The sequence below is a fragment of the Diorhabda sublineata genome, chromosome 2 (assembly GCF_026230105.1).
Source record: "Diorhabda sublineata isolate icDioSubl1.1 chromosome 2, icDioSubl1.1, whole genome shotgun sequence".
Classification (NCBI taxonomy): domain Eukaryota; kingdom Metazoa; phylum Arthropoda; class Insecta; order Coleoptera; family Chrysomelidae; genus Diorhabda; species Diorhabda sublineata.
Genome location: NC_079475.1, coordinates 40,269,973 through 40,284,081, shown reverse-complemented (window position 1 = coordinate 40,284,081; position 14,109 = coordinate 40,269,973). Strand labels below are relative to the sequence as shown.

General features: G+C 33.6%; 2 protein-coding genes across 4 annotated transcripts in view; one reads left to right on the top strand and one right to left on the bottom strand.

Annotated features, from left to right (window-relative positions):
• The window catches only part of LOC130452639 (serine/threonine-protein kinase SMG1), a 50,247-nt gene that overhangs the window by 20,777 nt on the left and 15,361 nt on the right, over positions 1-14,109 (bottom strand). The gene's annotated exons all lie outside the window — the stretch shown is intronic.
• On the top strand, positions 820-12,284 carry LOC130452642 (5-hydroxytryptamine receptor 1A-like). The gene is made up of 2 exons (XM_056791997.1): positions 820-1,641; positions 11,432-12,284. Exons 1-2 carry the CDS (start codon positions 1,003-1,005, stop codon positions 11,837-11,839), a joined length of 1,047 nt encoding a protein of 348 aa, XP_056647975.1. The 5' UTR covers positions 820-1,002; the 3' UTR covers positions 11,840-12,284.

Here is a 14,109-nt window from a genome sequence, read left to right as displayed (position 1 = left end):
CGGAGATCGAAGACTTCATGATGACTATCCAGGATCAAGTTATTAACACGAATAACTACAAGAAAAATGTTATCAAGGATCCGAACACTCAAACAAACATCAGAGACCATTCAACATCTGCTTGTAGTGTGTTAGCTATTTATACCGATATAACCGAATGTGCAACATCATCCACAAGAAACTGGCCAACAAGTTCGGTCTTCTCAATACGTATAGACCGTATTACAAGTACCAGTCGCAGAAGGGGCTCGAAAATGACAATTTTAAACTTTACTACGATAGATCGATAGACAGGTGGTTGATGGAAGAGTCAATTCAGTCGTTCCTGTCGATGTAGCTAAACCGAGCACTAACAAACACCAGCAGAAACTGACCAAATACGCGGATATCGCAATTGAGATGTGGCGCAACGAAATTGTGGAAATGGTCCTAGTTATTACAAACTAGGGACTAACAAAAAACACCTTCGCAGGTGTGAATACCCGCCACACAGTGCGCAGATAGGTAAATAATAATAATCATAATGATCGAATGCATAATTTAACTTTAAAGGCGTATAACTCGGAAACGAGGGATCGCGCGATAATTTTTTTTGTAACGGCGTTATTTTTACGTCACGAATTTTTCGCATCAAGTCCCCGATCGCTTTATAGATAACATAATAAGTTTCATTGTGTCGGTAAGGTAAAAAAAAAAAAAAAATCGAAACACAGTTTGTATAAATTCAACGACGAACGCATCACAATTATTTCCCGATACCGAACCAGCGTGATATAAAGTTGAATGTAACACGAGGGAAGGAAACTCTCAAAAACAACTACAGTCGATAGTAAACGTCACAGAGCAACAATCACAATGATTTTTTTACATTTTAATAAACAAACAAACGACACGGAGATATTCGTTTTTATATAAAAGTGAGGAGTGTTAAATAAATTGTTTATATAAATATATATATATATATTTTTTTGAATAACAGAAGGAAATGAAAAGTGTTTGGTGATGGTGGCATGTGAATTTTGCGGTACCACGTTGTGGATGGTGACCAGTATCGGGACGACGTTTCTGACAATATTAGGAAACACCTTGACCTTGTGTACGATTTTGATGAGTAAAAAGTTATCTTCTTTAACGGCTAATTATTTTATATTCAGTTTGGCGGTGAGTGATCTCATGGTGGGTGTTTCTATACCGTATCATATGTTATTTTATACTAAAAGTGATTTTGGTGCCGTGAAAATCCGGTGTCTACTTAGATTCGTGCTGACGTCTTTCGCTTGCTCCAGCTCCATATGCAACTTGTTGTTCATCGCCATGGACAGATATTTGGCCATTGTTTATCCGCTGCATTACGCTAGATTTATGGTGAAAAAAACCGCTTACGCCCTTATAGCCGTCGGTTGGGTTGGGGCGTTTTCGGCTGCTTTCGTCCCGCTTATTTGGAACGAATGGACCGAGGGGGTTACTTGTGAGGTTGTTAACGTTTTCCCTCATAATTACATGCAATTTATATTACTGCCAATGTTTTCGTTAATTTGGACGACTATGTTTCTCCTATATACGAGGATTTGTCAGGAAGCTTCGGGACAACAGAAGAAAATTAGAGTTAACGGATTAAAGCATCATTCGAAATCGTTTCAGGCAAGTAGACATTTTGTTTTCAACATTTAATTCAATCAATTTCGATAATCAATTAAAAACGGCACTTGAACGGTTTAATTTCAAACTTATTGATTAAACATTGGCTGTTTATCTTCAGAAATTCGTTTAGGATAATTCTTACACACATTTTCTTTCTCAAAGTCGTTTCTTTCATAATTTTCTAATTAGAGACATAGAGACCCAGTACAATTTGTTTAATTTCGCCAATAAGATTTCGTTTAGTTCCAAATATGGAAAATCTAAAAGAAAAGGAACGACGTAAAATAATTTCATCACCAAAATCAAGATATGAAGAAACGTTGAGTGAAAGTTGGAAGGGAAGCCGGATGTATTGCTGCACGATGAGTCCAACGGTTGCGGCAACCTTCCAAGAACCTGGCCTGAACTGAAGATGGCAAAAGCGCAACCAATATACAAAGCTGTACTAGATTCTACTCTGGGTGAAACTGTTCCTTCGTTATCAACAGTAAAATATTGGGTAGCCGATTTTAAAAAAAACCAGCATCGCTGAGGGCGACCAAATGAGGTGACGACTCCAAAAATGTTGAAGAAAATCCACTGGATGATAGTCGACTCAGTATGCATTCCAAAAAGTGCGGTACATCACATAATAACTCAAAATTTAGACATAAGAAAACTGTGTGCAAGATGGGCGCTTACAATTGAACAAAAACAGCGTCGTGAAGATGTTTCCATCGAGTGTTTGGCAATGTGTCACAGAAATAAGGCCGTTTCATAACCAATGGACGAAACGTTGGTCCATTACTCCACGCCCGAATCAAAAAAACAATGCACCGGAAAAGGAGAACCGGCTCCAAAGATAGCAAAGACCGTTCCATCTGCAGGCAAGGTCATGGCGTCGGTTTTTTGTAACGCGCGTGAAATAATTTTCATCGACGATCTTGAAAAAGGAAAAACTATCAACGGCGATTATTATGCGAACTTATTGGAGCGAAAAAATCAAGGAAAAACGGCAGCATTTGGCTAAAAAGAAAGTGTTGTTGCATGCACCAGCTCATACATGGCCAAAGTTTGAATCACTACGGAGCTGAAAGGAGATTCCGTTGAAAAATACAGTAGAAACTCGATTATCCGGCCCTCATTTATACGGATTCGCGATTATCCGCACTATCAACTGCGACCAATTAAATAATTAAGTACACTTCCTGCCTGACACGCGTTTCAGTAACCAAATTATCGTCTTCAGAGACCGAAGCTAAACATATATGGATGTTGAGTCTTCCGAAGATGTTTTTAATATATTTGCATTGATCCATCCTCAACCCAATTGTGACTCTTTCTAGCAACATCTTTTGGATAAGCTTTTGTGCCTATACATTATTTTGAGAACTTTCTTACATGAATAATTTCAAATTTAGAAACCCATTGGATTTAGATTCATATAGCGAACTTGTTTATTGAAAATAATCATTCCAACCAACGTTTGAACACATAGAAATTGAGAAAAATTGTAAATTTTGAAAGTTGGAATATTTGTTGAAACATTTCGATAAAAATAAATTATTTCTCGACCCAAAACAAACAATCAACACTTTTACATCCTGCGGTTAAGTGTTTTAATGAACGTTGTAATGGAAGCTATGGGGTATTAAGAAAACAATACAGTGTTTACTTTGGAAAATGTACTTAATAGGTTTCGTGAGGAAGGTTGAGACAAAATTATTCAAAAATAACACCGTAGTTATTAACAATATTTATTTATACAGAGAGGAAAACCTATTCGTTGCTTAGTTATGATTTTCTTTGTGTGAGACAACACACTTAATGCAATATATCGTAACTTATCCTGAATCTACATCCTTCAAATTCAAATCTAAATCTATCCATGCGACCTTCTTGAATGAAACAACTTTTCACCTGAAGAAAACAGCTTGAGATCAAACTATACTGGATAAATTTATAAAAATCACAACTATTCCTCAAGAATAAGTTATTTGGATATAAGGATTACACCTAAAAGTTTCGCGGCTTCATGAAATATATATTTCAATAAAAAGTTCTGGAACTGATAAGAAATTTTCCATAGAACGTCTCCAACCACATAATTGTTAGGGATCTACAAGTTTTTCCGTTCAAGCTCTTAATCAGCATTCAATTATCGATGCACTTACCTTCCAGAGCTTTTTTAAAGTACATTATTGGAGGAAGAAGATTCTAGAAGGGACTAAGAAGAAGTGCTTCCATAGTACTCGTATTTTGAATTAAATTAATCGAGTATTTGTTGGGGTTTTCGTTCAAGTAACTACGTCCTTGAATATTAGTAAAAGTATGTCATGTTAGCACAGTTTGCGATAGATTTCAATAAAAAGTTCTGGAACTGATAAGAAATTTTCCATAGAACGTCTCCAACCACATAATTGTTAGGGATCTACAAGTTTTTCCGTTCAAGCTCTTAATCAGCATTCAATTATCGATGCACTTACCTTCCAGAGCTTTTTTAAAGTACATTATTGGAGGAAGAAGATTCTAGAAGGGACTAAGAAGAAGTGCTTCCATAGTACTCGTATTTTGAATTAAATTAATCGAGTATTTGTTGGGGTTTTCGTTCAAGTAACTACGTCCTTGAATATTAGTAAAAGTATGTCATGTTAGCACAGTTTGCGATAGATTTCAATAAAAAGTTCTGGAACTGATAAGAAATTTTCCATAGAACGTATCCAACCACATAATTGTTAGGGATCTACAAGTTTTTCCGTTCAAGCTCTTAATCAGCATTCAATTATCGATGCACTTACCTTCCAGAGCTTTTTTAAAGTACATTATTGGAGAAAGAAGACTATAGAAGGGACTAAGAATAAGTGCTTCCATAGTACTCGTATTTTGAATTAAATTAATCGAGTATTTGTTGGGGTTTTCGTTCAAGTAACTACGTCCTTGAATATTAGTAAAAGTATGTCATGTTAGCACAGTTTGCGATAGATTTCAATAAAAAGTTCTGGGACCTATAAGAAATTGTCCATAGAACGTATCCAACCACATCATTGTTCGAGATCTACAAGTTTTTTCCGTTCAAGCTCTTAATCAGCATCCAATTATCGAGGCACCTACCTTCCAAAGCTTTTTTAAAGTACATTATTGGAGAAAGAAGACTATAGAAGGGACTAAGAATAAGTGCTTCCATAGTACTCGAATTTTGAATTAAATTAATCGAGTATTTGTTGGGGTTTTCGTTCAAGTGACTACGTCCTTGAATATTAGTGAAAGTATGTCATGTTAGCACAGTTTGCGATAGATTTCAATAAAAAGTTCTGGAACTGATAAGAAATTTTCCATAGAACGTATCCAACCACATAATTGTTAGGGATCTACAAGTTTTTCCGTTCAAGCTCTTAATCAGCATCCAATTATCGAGGCACCTACCTTCCAAAGCTTTTTTAAAGTACATTATTGGAGAAAGAAGACTATAGAAGGGACTAAGAATAAGTGCTTCCATAGTACTCGAATTTTGAATTAAATTAATCGAGTATTTGTTGGGGTTTTCGTTCAAGTGACTACGTCCTTGAATATTAGTGAAAGTATGTCATGTTAGCACAGTTTGCGATAGATTTCAATAAAAAGTTCTGGAACTGATAAGAAATTTTCCATAGAACGTATCCAACCACATCATTGTTCGAGATCTACAAGTTTTTCCGTTCTAGCTCTTAATCAGCATTCAATAATCGAGGCACCTACCTTCCAAAGCTTTTTTAAAGTACATTATTGGAGAAAGAAGACTATAGAAGGGACTAAGAATAAGTGCTTCCATAGTACTCGTATTTTGAATTAAATTAATCGAGTATTTGTTGGGGTTTTCGTTCAAGTAACTACGTCCTTGAATATTAGTAAAAGTATGTCATGTTAGCACAGTTTGCGATAGATTTCAATAAAAAGTTCTGGGACCTATAAGAAATTGTCCATAGAACGTATCCAACCACATCATTGTTCGAGATCTACAAGTTTTTTCCGTTCAAGCTCTTAATCAGCATCCAATTATCGAGGCACCTACCTTCCAAAGCTTTTTTAAAGTACATTATTGGAGGAAGAAGATTCTAGAAGGGACTAAGAAGAAGTGCTTCCATAGTAATCGAATTTTGAATTAAATTAATCGAGTATTTGTTGGGGTTTTCGTTCAAGTGACTACGTCCTTGAATATTAGTGAGAGTATGTCATGTTAGCATAGTTCGCGATAGATTTCAATAAAAAAGTTCTGGGACCAATAAGAAATTGTCCATAGAACGTATCCAACCACATAATTGTTAGGGATCTACAAGTTTTTCCGTTCTAGCTCTTAATCAGCATTCAATTATCGAGGCACCTACCTTCCAAAGCTTTTTTAAAGTACATTATTGGAGGAAGAAGACTATAGAAGGGAATAAGAAGAAGTGCTTCCATAGTAATCGAATTTTGAATTAAATTAATCGAGTATTTGTTGGGGTTTTCGTTCAAGTGACTACGTCCTTGAATATTAGTGAAAGTATGTCATGTTAGCATAGTTTGCAGGAGATTTCAATAAAAAATTCTGGGACTGATAAGAAATTGTCTATAGAACGTATCCAACCACATAATTGTTAGGGATCTACAAGTTTTTCCGTTCTAGCTCTTAATCAGCATTCAATTATCCAGGCACCTACCTTCCAAAGCTTTTTTAAAGTACATTATTGGAGAAAGAAGACTATAGAAGGGAATAATAAGAAGTGCTTCCATAGTACTCGAATTTTGAATTAAATTAATCGAGTATTTGTTGGGGTTTTCGTTCAAGTGACTACGTCCTTGAATATTAGTGAAAGTATGTCATGTTAGCATAGTTCGCGATAGATTTCAATAAAAAAGTTCTGGGACCAATAAGAAATTGTCCATAGAACGTATCCAACCACATAATTGTTAGGGATCTACAAGTTTTTCCGTTCTAGCTCTTAATCAGCATTCAATTATCGAGACACCTACCTTCCAAAGCTTTTTTAAAGTACATTATTGGAGGAAGAAGACTATAGAAGGGAATAAGAAGAAGTGCTTTAATAGTACTCGTATTTTGAATCAAATACGAGAAAAAAATTTTCCATGGAACGTATCCAACCACATCATTGCAAGGGATCCACAAGATTTTTCCGTTAGGGAACAAAATGAAGTGACCAATGAAAAGTAGCATGAAAAACTTCGATCCCGATACAATTAACTGTCCAAAAACCTAGATTCATCTTCACCCGAATTGAGTTTTCTCCTAGCGATATATTTGGCATAAACATTTTGTTTCTACCAAGGTTTCGTCTTTTGTGATATATCGACAAAAGAAATTTGAAGATATCTAAATATTCCTTTGAATTTTTTTAAGCAAACGTGCTTTTGATCAGCATTCAACAATCGAGGCACCTAATACCGTCCAATATTTGTTATGGATTTCATTTAAAGACAACGTTTATGAACCTATCCATCAGTTGATATGTTTTATTCATATTTCTAGTTGAAATTCATGTGGTTTTCCAAATTTTCCACGAGCACTTTAGAATTCATATCACGAATACGTCATTTGGTTCAACAATGCGGACGTTCTACCGAAATAAAGGTACCTGTATATTAATTTCCTATTACTTCAACTTAATTAATTCTTATTATGAATTAGCCGAGGTAAACTACACTGAAAAAACAGTGTTTTTTTTGCATAACTTCACTAAATTCCCATTCCATTCAAAAACAGACGTGCAGCGTGATTGTTCACGAAAATTTCTTATGCTGATGTGATTCGATTTTACCTAAACCGGTCAAATTATATATTCGAAAACCAAAATATAGCAAGGAATGTTATGGGAGTATAGTATAAAATTTCGAAAACAGTAATTCTCAATTACCCCTCATATATTTTATATCAATCAATAAAATATTATGTGTTAATATTTCATATAAACTCAACTATTCATTTGATCTTGATAAAATTTTCGTAATATTTATAATGTGTGCGTATTTTGGTATGGCGAGCCTTAAGCCAGGGACGGACTGTTCCCAATGGTTATTGATTCAATATTTTTGTAACTCCCCGTATGGAATTACCAAAAATGATTCAAACTTTGAGCCATCGAAAATATACAAACTATGAACGCCAACAATTCGAAATAAAAGGTCTATTGGAAAAGTTAATATGAAGTACCAACTCCGGATTTTTTTACCAGGAACACTCTGTATATCACTAATAAAAATATCAAAAATTTAGATATTTTCGAATGTTGGTCATACATTTGTTCGTTTTTAATGAAACTAGCGGTTTGTTTTTCTCTGGAAAACCCAAATATACGAATAGCGCCTTATTCATTACAGAAGGGCATTAAAAAACATTGTACTAGTTGCTAATAAATTTAAAGTGAATATTATGTATAAAATAAATTCGATCCACAAGATTCCCATTCGAAATTCCTATCACTACATTAAACATTTCATAAACATCATTTCGAATATGCTATTAATGTTTATTTTTAGCTAAAGTGGAAATAATTCCATGCAGATATTAATTATAGTCCGGGAAAAACGTAAATTTCTACTTGGATTCGTTATTTTTGATATATAGGCTTTGCAACAAACTTTTTCACGTCTAAAGTTGAAGAAATCTTCAATTTAAATGAGCTGCATAGTCCCAAATTTATCATAATGTTTTAACAATAAATAATTCCATGCAGATATTAATTATAGTCCGGGAAAAACGTGAATTTCTACTTAGATTCGTTATTTTTGATATATAGTCTATGCAACAAACTTTTTCATGTCTAAATATGAAGAAATCTTCAATTTAAATGAGCTGCGTAGTCCCAAATTTATCATAATGTTTGAACAATAAATAATTCCATGCAGATATTAATTATAGTCCGGGAAAAACGTAAATTTCTACTTAGATTCGTTATTTTTGATATATAGGCTTTGCAACAAACTTTTTCACGTCTAAAGTTGAAGAAATCTTCAATCTAAATGAGCTGCGTAGTCCCAAATTTATCATAATGTTTTAACAATAAATAATTCCATGCAGATATTAATTATAGTCCGGGAAAAACGTAAATTTCTACTTGGATTCGTTATTTTTGATATATAGGCTTTGCAACAAACTTTTTCACGTCTAAAGTTGAAGAAATCTTCAATTTAAATGAGCTGCGTAGTCCCAAATTTATCATAATGTTTTAACAATAAATAATTCCATGCAGATATTAATTATAGTCCGGGGAAAACGTAATTTTCTACTTGGATTCGTTATTTTTGATATATAGGCTTTGCAACAAACTTTTTCACGTCTAAAGTTGAAGAAATCTTCAATTTAAATGAGCTGCGTAGTCCCAAATTTATCATAATGTTTTAACAATAAATAATTCCATGCAGATATTAATTATAGTCCGGGAAAAACGTAATTTTCTACTTAGATTCGTTATTTTTGATATATAGTCTATGCAACAAATTCTTTCACCTCTAAATATGAAGAAATCTTCAATTTAAATGAGCTGCGTAGTCCCAAATTTATCATAATGTTTTAACAATAAATAATTCCATGCAGATATTAATTATAGTCCGGGAAAAACGTAAATTTCTACTTAGATTCGTTATTTTTGATATATAGTCTATGCAACAAATTCTTTCACCTCTAAATATGAAGAAATCTTCAATTTAAATGAGCTGCGTAGTCCCAAATTCATCATAATGTTTGAACAATAAATAATTCCATGCTGATATTAATTATAGTCCGGGAAAAATTAGCTGCATAGTCTCAATTTATCAAAATGTTTGAACAAATAAATAAAAATTATTTTAGCAGCTTTCAGCTATGTATTAAACGGGGAGAGGGAGAAATTGGAACCAGTCTTTGAACATTTTTTGATAGAATATCGTGGTACCGCTAGTTATGTAGATTTCTTACGTCACATGCACAAATAAATCAGACAGAGCTAGCAAAAATCCTGATACGAACATTGGATTGACTTCGAAAGATTTGTAAACAACAAAAAAAGGAAAAAAACAAACTATTATGCATCAAATGAAGTCCAAATTAACGATAACTCAAATTGTTTTTATTTCCACACATCTACAGAATAGTTTCCTTACTAATGGTGGTGTTTATACCTTCGTGACAATGAATTCAATTTTCAAAATCATATAAATTCATCCCTGAACCAGCGTCAGATTTAAGGAGTATCTAGCCCAGGCCCCGAGCTGGTAGGGGCCCCGCAAAATTACTAATTTGATCATTTATTTTACCACAAATTTAATTTATTTTTACTTATAATTTATATTTATTTCAAAAACTAATATATTACATTTAAAAACGTTTAAGCTGATTTTGATTTTGAAGTGGGTCCGTGGTCGATTTCACCCCCAGCCCCACTACTTCTTAATCCAACTCTGTCCCAAACTAGTTCACCTTCCATCTTGAATGTTAAACTGAATTGATTCGGAAATATTTGTACACAAAAACAAAGAAAAAAAAACTATTATGCATCGAATGAATTCCAAATTAAGTCCATAAAAGTTAATCCCTAGTTTCCCTGGACTAACAAACATAGTGAGGAAATATAAATAATTGCACCATAACCTATATTCGATATATATTTCAAAGATGATGAAAGGGTATGACACAAATATTTTAAACTATCTGCATGTTAAAAAAAATATGAAACTTCAAGGGTGAAACAACTCTTGTATGTACTTTTGATAAAAAAGATCGGAAAAATCTAGTACGCTTTTGGAAATTTTCCGAAAAACTCAGAGTGTCTTTTACGTGTAGCTATTAAGTAACGAAACTGGCGCTTCTACAGAAAAATTACGCATACGTCATAAGTTAGCGTCCGTCAGCTGTTTAACCCGAAGCCTACTCTTTCGAACGCGATGTTTACCTGTAAACAAATCAGTGTAGCTGTTTCACGAGAAACTCAATAGAGAGAAAGAGAGAGATTCGTTGGAAAAATTTTTAGGTAGGATAAGGAAAATTTGTTATAGGAGGGAGGTTTGCTGTCCTGGCTGGAAAGGAGGAACGACATTTGCCAGAATAAAACGAAAAGAGAACTCTAGTTAGTAAAAACGGTTCTTCTCGGTTTGGGAATTTTTTTCTTGTAAGTTTTTTAAAAATTTTTCGCTGGTAAACTGGTTCACCAGGTTACAGGGGAACCGAAGAAAACCTGCAACACCGACGATACTAGAAACTTGGCAAAACCGCAGCTGAAACTTATAATTTATTGAAACGAGTATCTGGCAATTAATGTTTGTCGCGTCCACGCGCTTTTGAGCGATTTAAACGTTTTAAAGATAAACTAGAAGATGTTGAAGATGATTCACAGTTTTTCCACGTCGAAAACGGTAGAAAGTATCGAAAAAATTAGGCGGTACGAATGAACAAAGAATGAAAATTTCAACGGTACAAAACTGGTGCCTAGTTGCCAGTGATAGACCACCTTATTCGCCGCATCTTGTACCGTGCGACTTCGACGTCTTTCGTGATGTCAAATCCGCATTAAAAGGAACGAGATTTGAGTTTATTGAAGTGAAACAAAAATTCGCGGGATAAAACACGAATATTTCATATCACCATTTTGTTATTTAATAGCTACACCTCGTATATACCAAATATGAAAAAAAATATTGTTGAAAAGTTGAAAATTTCAGATTAAATTTTATGCTCCGCTAATCCCCCTCGTATATATGAATTTTCACTCGGTATATGGTGACAATTCAACCCCACAAAGGGTTGACCGTTTGATTATTTTAGTACCTAACCTAACCTTACTAAATTTCTTTTTTTTTTCTGTTACAGGTGACACTGATAATACTTGGTTGCTTCACCATATGTTGGTTGCCTTATTTTGTGATAGTAGTATACATTAGATCAACAAAAAGTTCCGAATCCGCTACACTATACGAGGTATTCTTCAATCTGGCAATGGCCAATTCCTGCATGAATCCCCTGATCTATGCTTGGAAAAATAAGAATTTCCGGAAAGGATTTTTCAGTTTATTAAAATGTCGACATCCCGATAAGACAACGGATTTCGTAACAAATCACGTGCCCAGCAAGAGAAATTCAGCTAACGCAGTTTGGAACATTCAATGCCACAGAGAAGAATTGACAACTGGTACAGAAATGTCTAATTATGATGAAAAAGGTGACAACGTTGTAGTTCAAGGTTCAGAAGAGAACGAGTTAAGAAGAGAAACTATATAATAAGAGATTTCAAATCGTATTTATGATAGTTTATTTACTTTTATAGTTATCGTAATTATATTTGAACAATTATTTGTGATTTATATCATATTGATTAAAATTAAAACTGATTTTATGATAAATTTCCATGGTAAGTACCGAACCCTTTAGAACGTACAATAAACGATGAACAAATAAGTCAATCACATTTCGAAAGGAAAATTTTATTAAATCCCCAACTCCAAACAACTTTTAACTGACCTTAAGTAAGGTAATAACACTCCTTTACTTATTAGGTCACTAATGGTTCTTTTAAATAATTCCAGTCCCAGTCAGTAAACTGACCGCAGAATTTATCGAAAAGAAAATGGTACTGAAAATAATTTTACTGTATCTTATTTAAAAATTAAAACGTTGGGCCCAAAGCAGTAGGATTCAAATGATTACCGATACTGAGGATAATCTCCAAAGGCTCCTTCAACACTGAAGCAAAACAACTCACATATTCATCAACATCGAAGAGACCAAATGCCTAGTGAAGTCCAAACATGTAAGTTGGAAATCGGCTCAAAAATTATCTAACAATTGAATCATTTTAAATGCCTGGGAGCAGGAATAACGATTCATGGTAACCTTTTTAATTAAATAAGAGAACAAACAATAAAAGCAGCTCGAGTTTCGGGATGCATGAACATACTCTATACTCTACACGAAAGAATACAGAACATAGGAAAGTAGGTGTGCAGAGACTAAAATTCTGAAACAAACATATAAAAAGAATGGAAATCACTAGACTTGTTTAAAACGCAGAAATAAACAGCCCAGAAAAAAGAAGACCACCTAAACTATAACGAGAATGCTGGATTTCGTCTTCCAGGCAACGAACAGGTAGTAGCCTACTAATATAGTCATCTATGTTAGAAAGAAGAAGGAAAATGGTCTAAATTATCAAGATATAGTAGTTCTGTACCAAGATGTACAAATAAGAAGAGTCCAGTTTAGTACACTCAACCCAACTATTAGATGTCAAGTTGTTAATAAAAAATAAAGCACATCTTAAACTAATTGGGATAAAAATGAAGGGTTAAAGTTATAGGAAGCAATTTAATAGACATGAAATGCTTTACTCACTTGGATTGGAAACAACGTATCAGTAAAAAGAGGAAACAACTTGACATAAAAGGGAAAAAATCTGAAATATGATCAAATATGGGGGCTGTGCTTCAAAATCTAACATACAAAACATTCAGAGATCTCAATCTAACATACAAAACATTCAGAGATCTCAATCTAAAATACACAAGTTATTAAAAAAAAGTTTGGGAGCTTCTGATTTAAATAACTTCAACAAATAATAGACGTCCCATGAAAATAGATCCACATGAATAAAAAATATAAGAAGTTATTGAAAAAACATCACAAAACCATAGAAATCTATCCAAACCCACTATTAGAAGAAATGTACAACAAACAAATGAGAAAAGTTTGACCGATAGACCTAAAATGAAGTGTTAGAGGTTGTTAACCTAAAAAAAGATAACTAAGATGTTAAAAAACGAACACGAGTGAACAAATTAACTTATAATCAAGTATGTATACAGAAAGATGTCCAATATGAGATAAAAATTTTAATATCTGCCAGAATAATGCAATTTTATCACATTTCATAACGTTTCTACATTTAACCAAACAAATAATTCAGAAATCTTAATCAGTGATTTCTAAAATGGTCCAGTAACATCCCCAGGGGTCCAGGGGGAGATTTACAACAGGACTATACTAGAAGTTATATAATAAAATTTGACTTTTCGACAAGTTGTTGTGGTGTAAATGTATCAACTAAGATTAGTCATTAGTATTTTGAAAGTGGTTCTGATCTAAATAATTGCAACATATAGTAGAAGCCCCATGGTATGGGGGTATAGAAACCCTTCCAAATCCACTATTAGAAGAACTGTACAACAAACAAATAAGAAAAGTTTGACTAATAGACCTAAAATGAAGTGTTAAAGATTGTTAACCGAGCACGAATGAATAAATAATAAACTATACAGAAAAAGGGATGTCCCCTATGGGATAACAATTTTAATATCTGTCAAATTAATGATGTTTCATCCGATTTCATAATGTTTGTATATTTCAATAAACAAATCATTCGGATATCTAAATAAGTAATTGCAGGTGCTCCCCCAAGGGTCCACGGATCGTTCTACATCATGAGTGTATTTGAATTTCCATAATTAGATCTGATTTTTAAATGAGTTGGTAAAATTTTGCAAACATAGTAACTA

Excerpts from the sequence above, each read along its gene's own strand:
- LOC130452642 (XM_056791997.1), top strand. The coding sequence starts at position 1,003 with ATGGTGGCATGTGAATTTTGCGGTACCACGTTGTGGATGGTGACCAGT. Across the intron at positions 1,642-11,431 it reads ATCATTCGAAATCGTTTCAG|GTGACACTGATAATACTTGG; the intron begins GCAAGTAGACAT and ends TTTCTGTTACAG.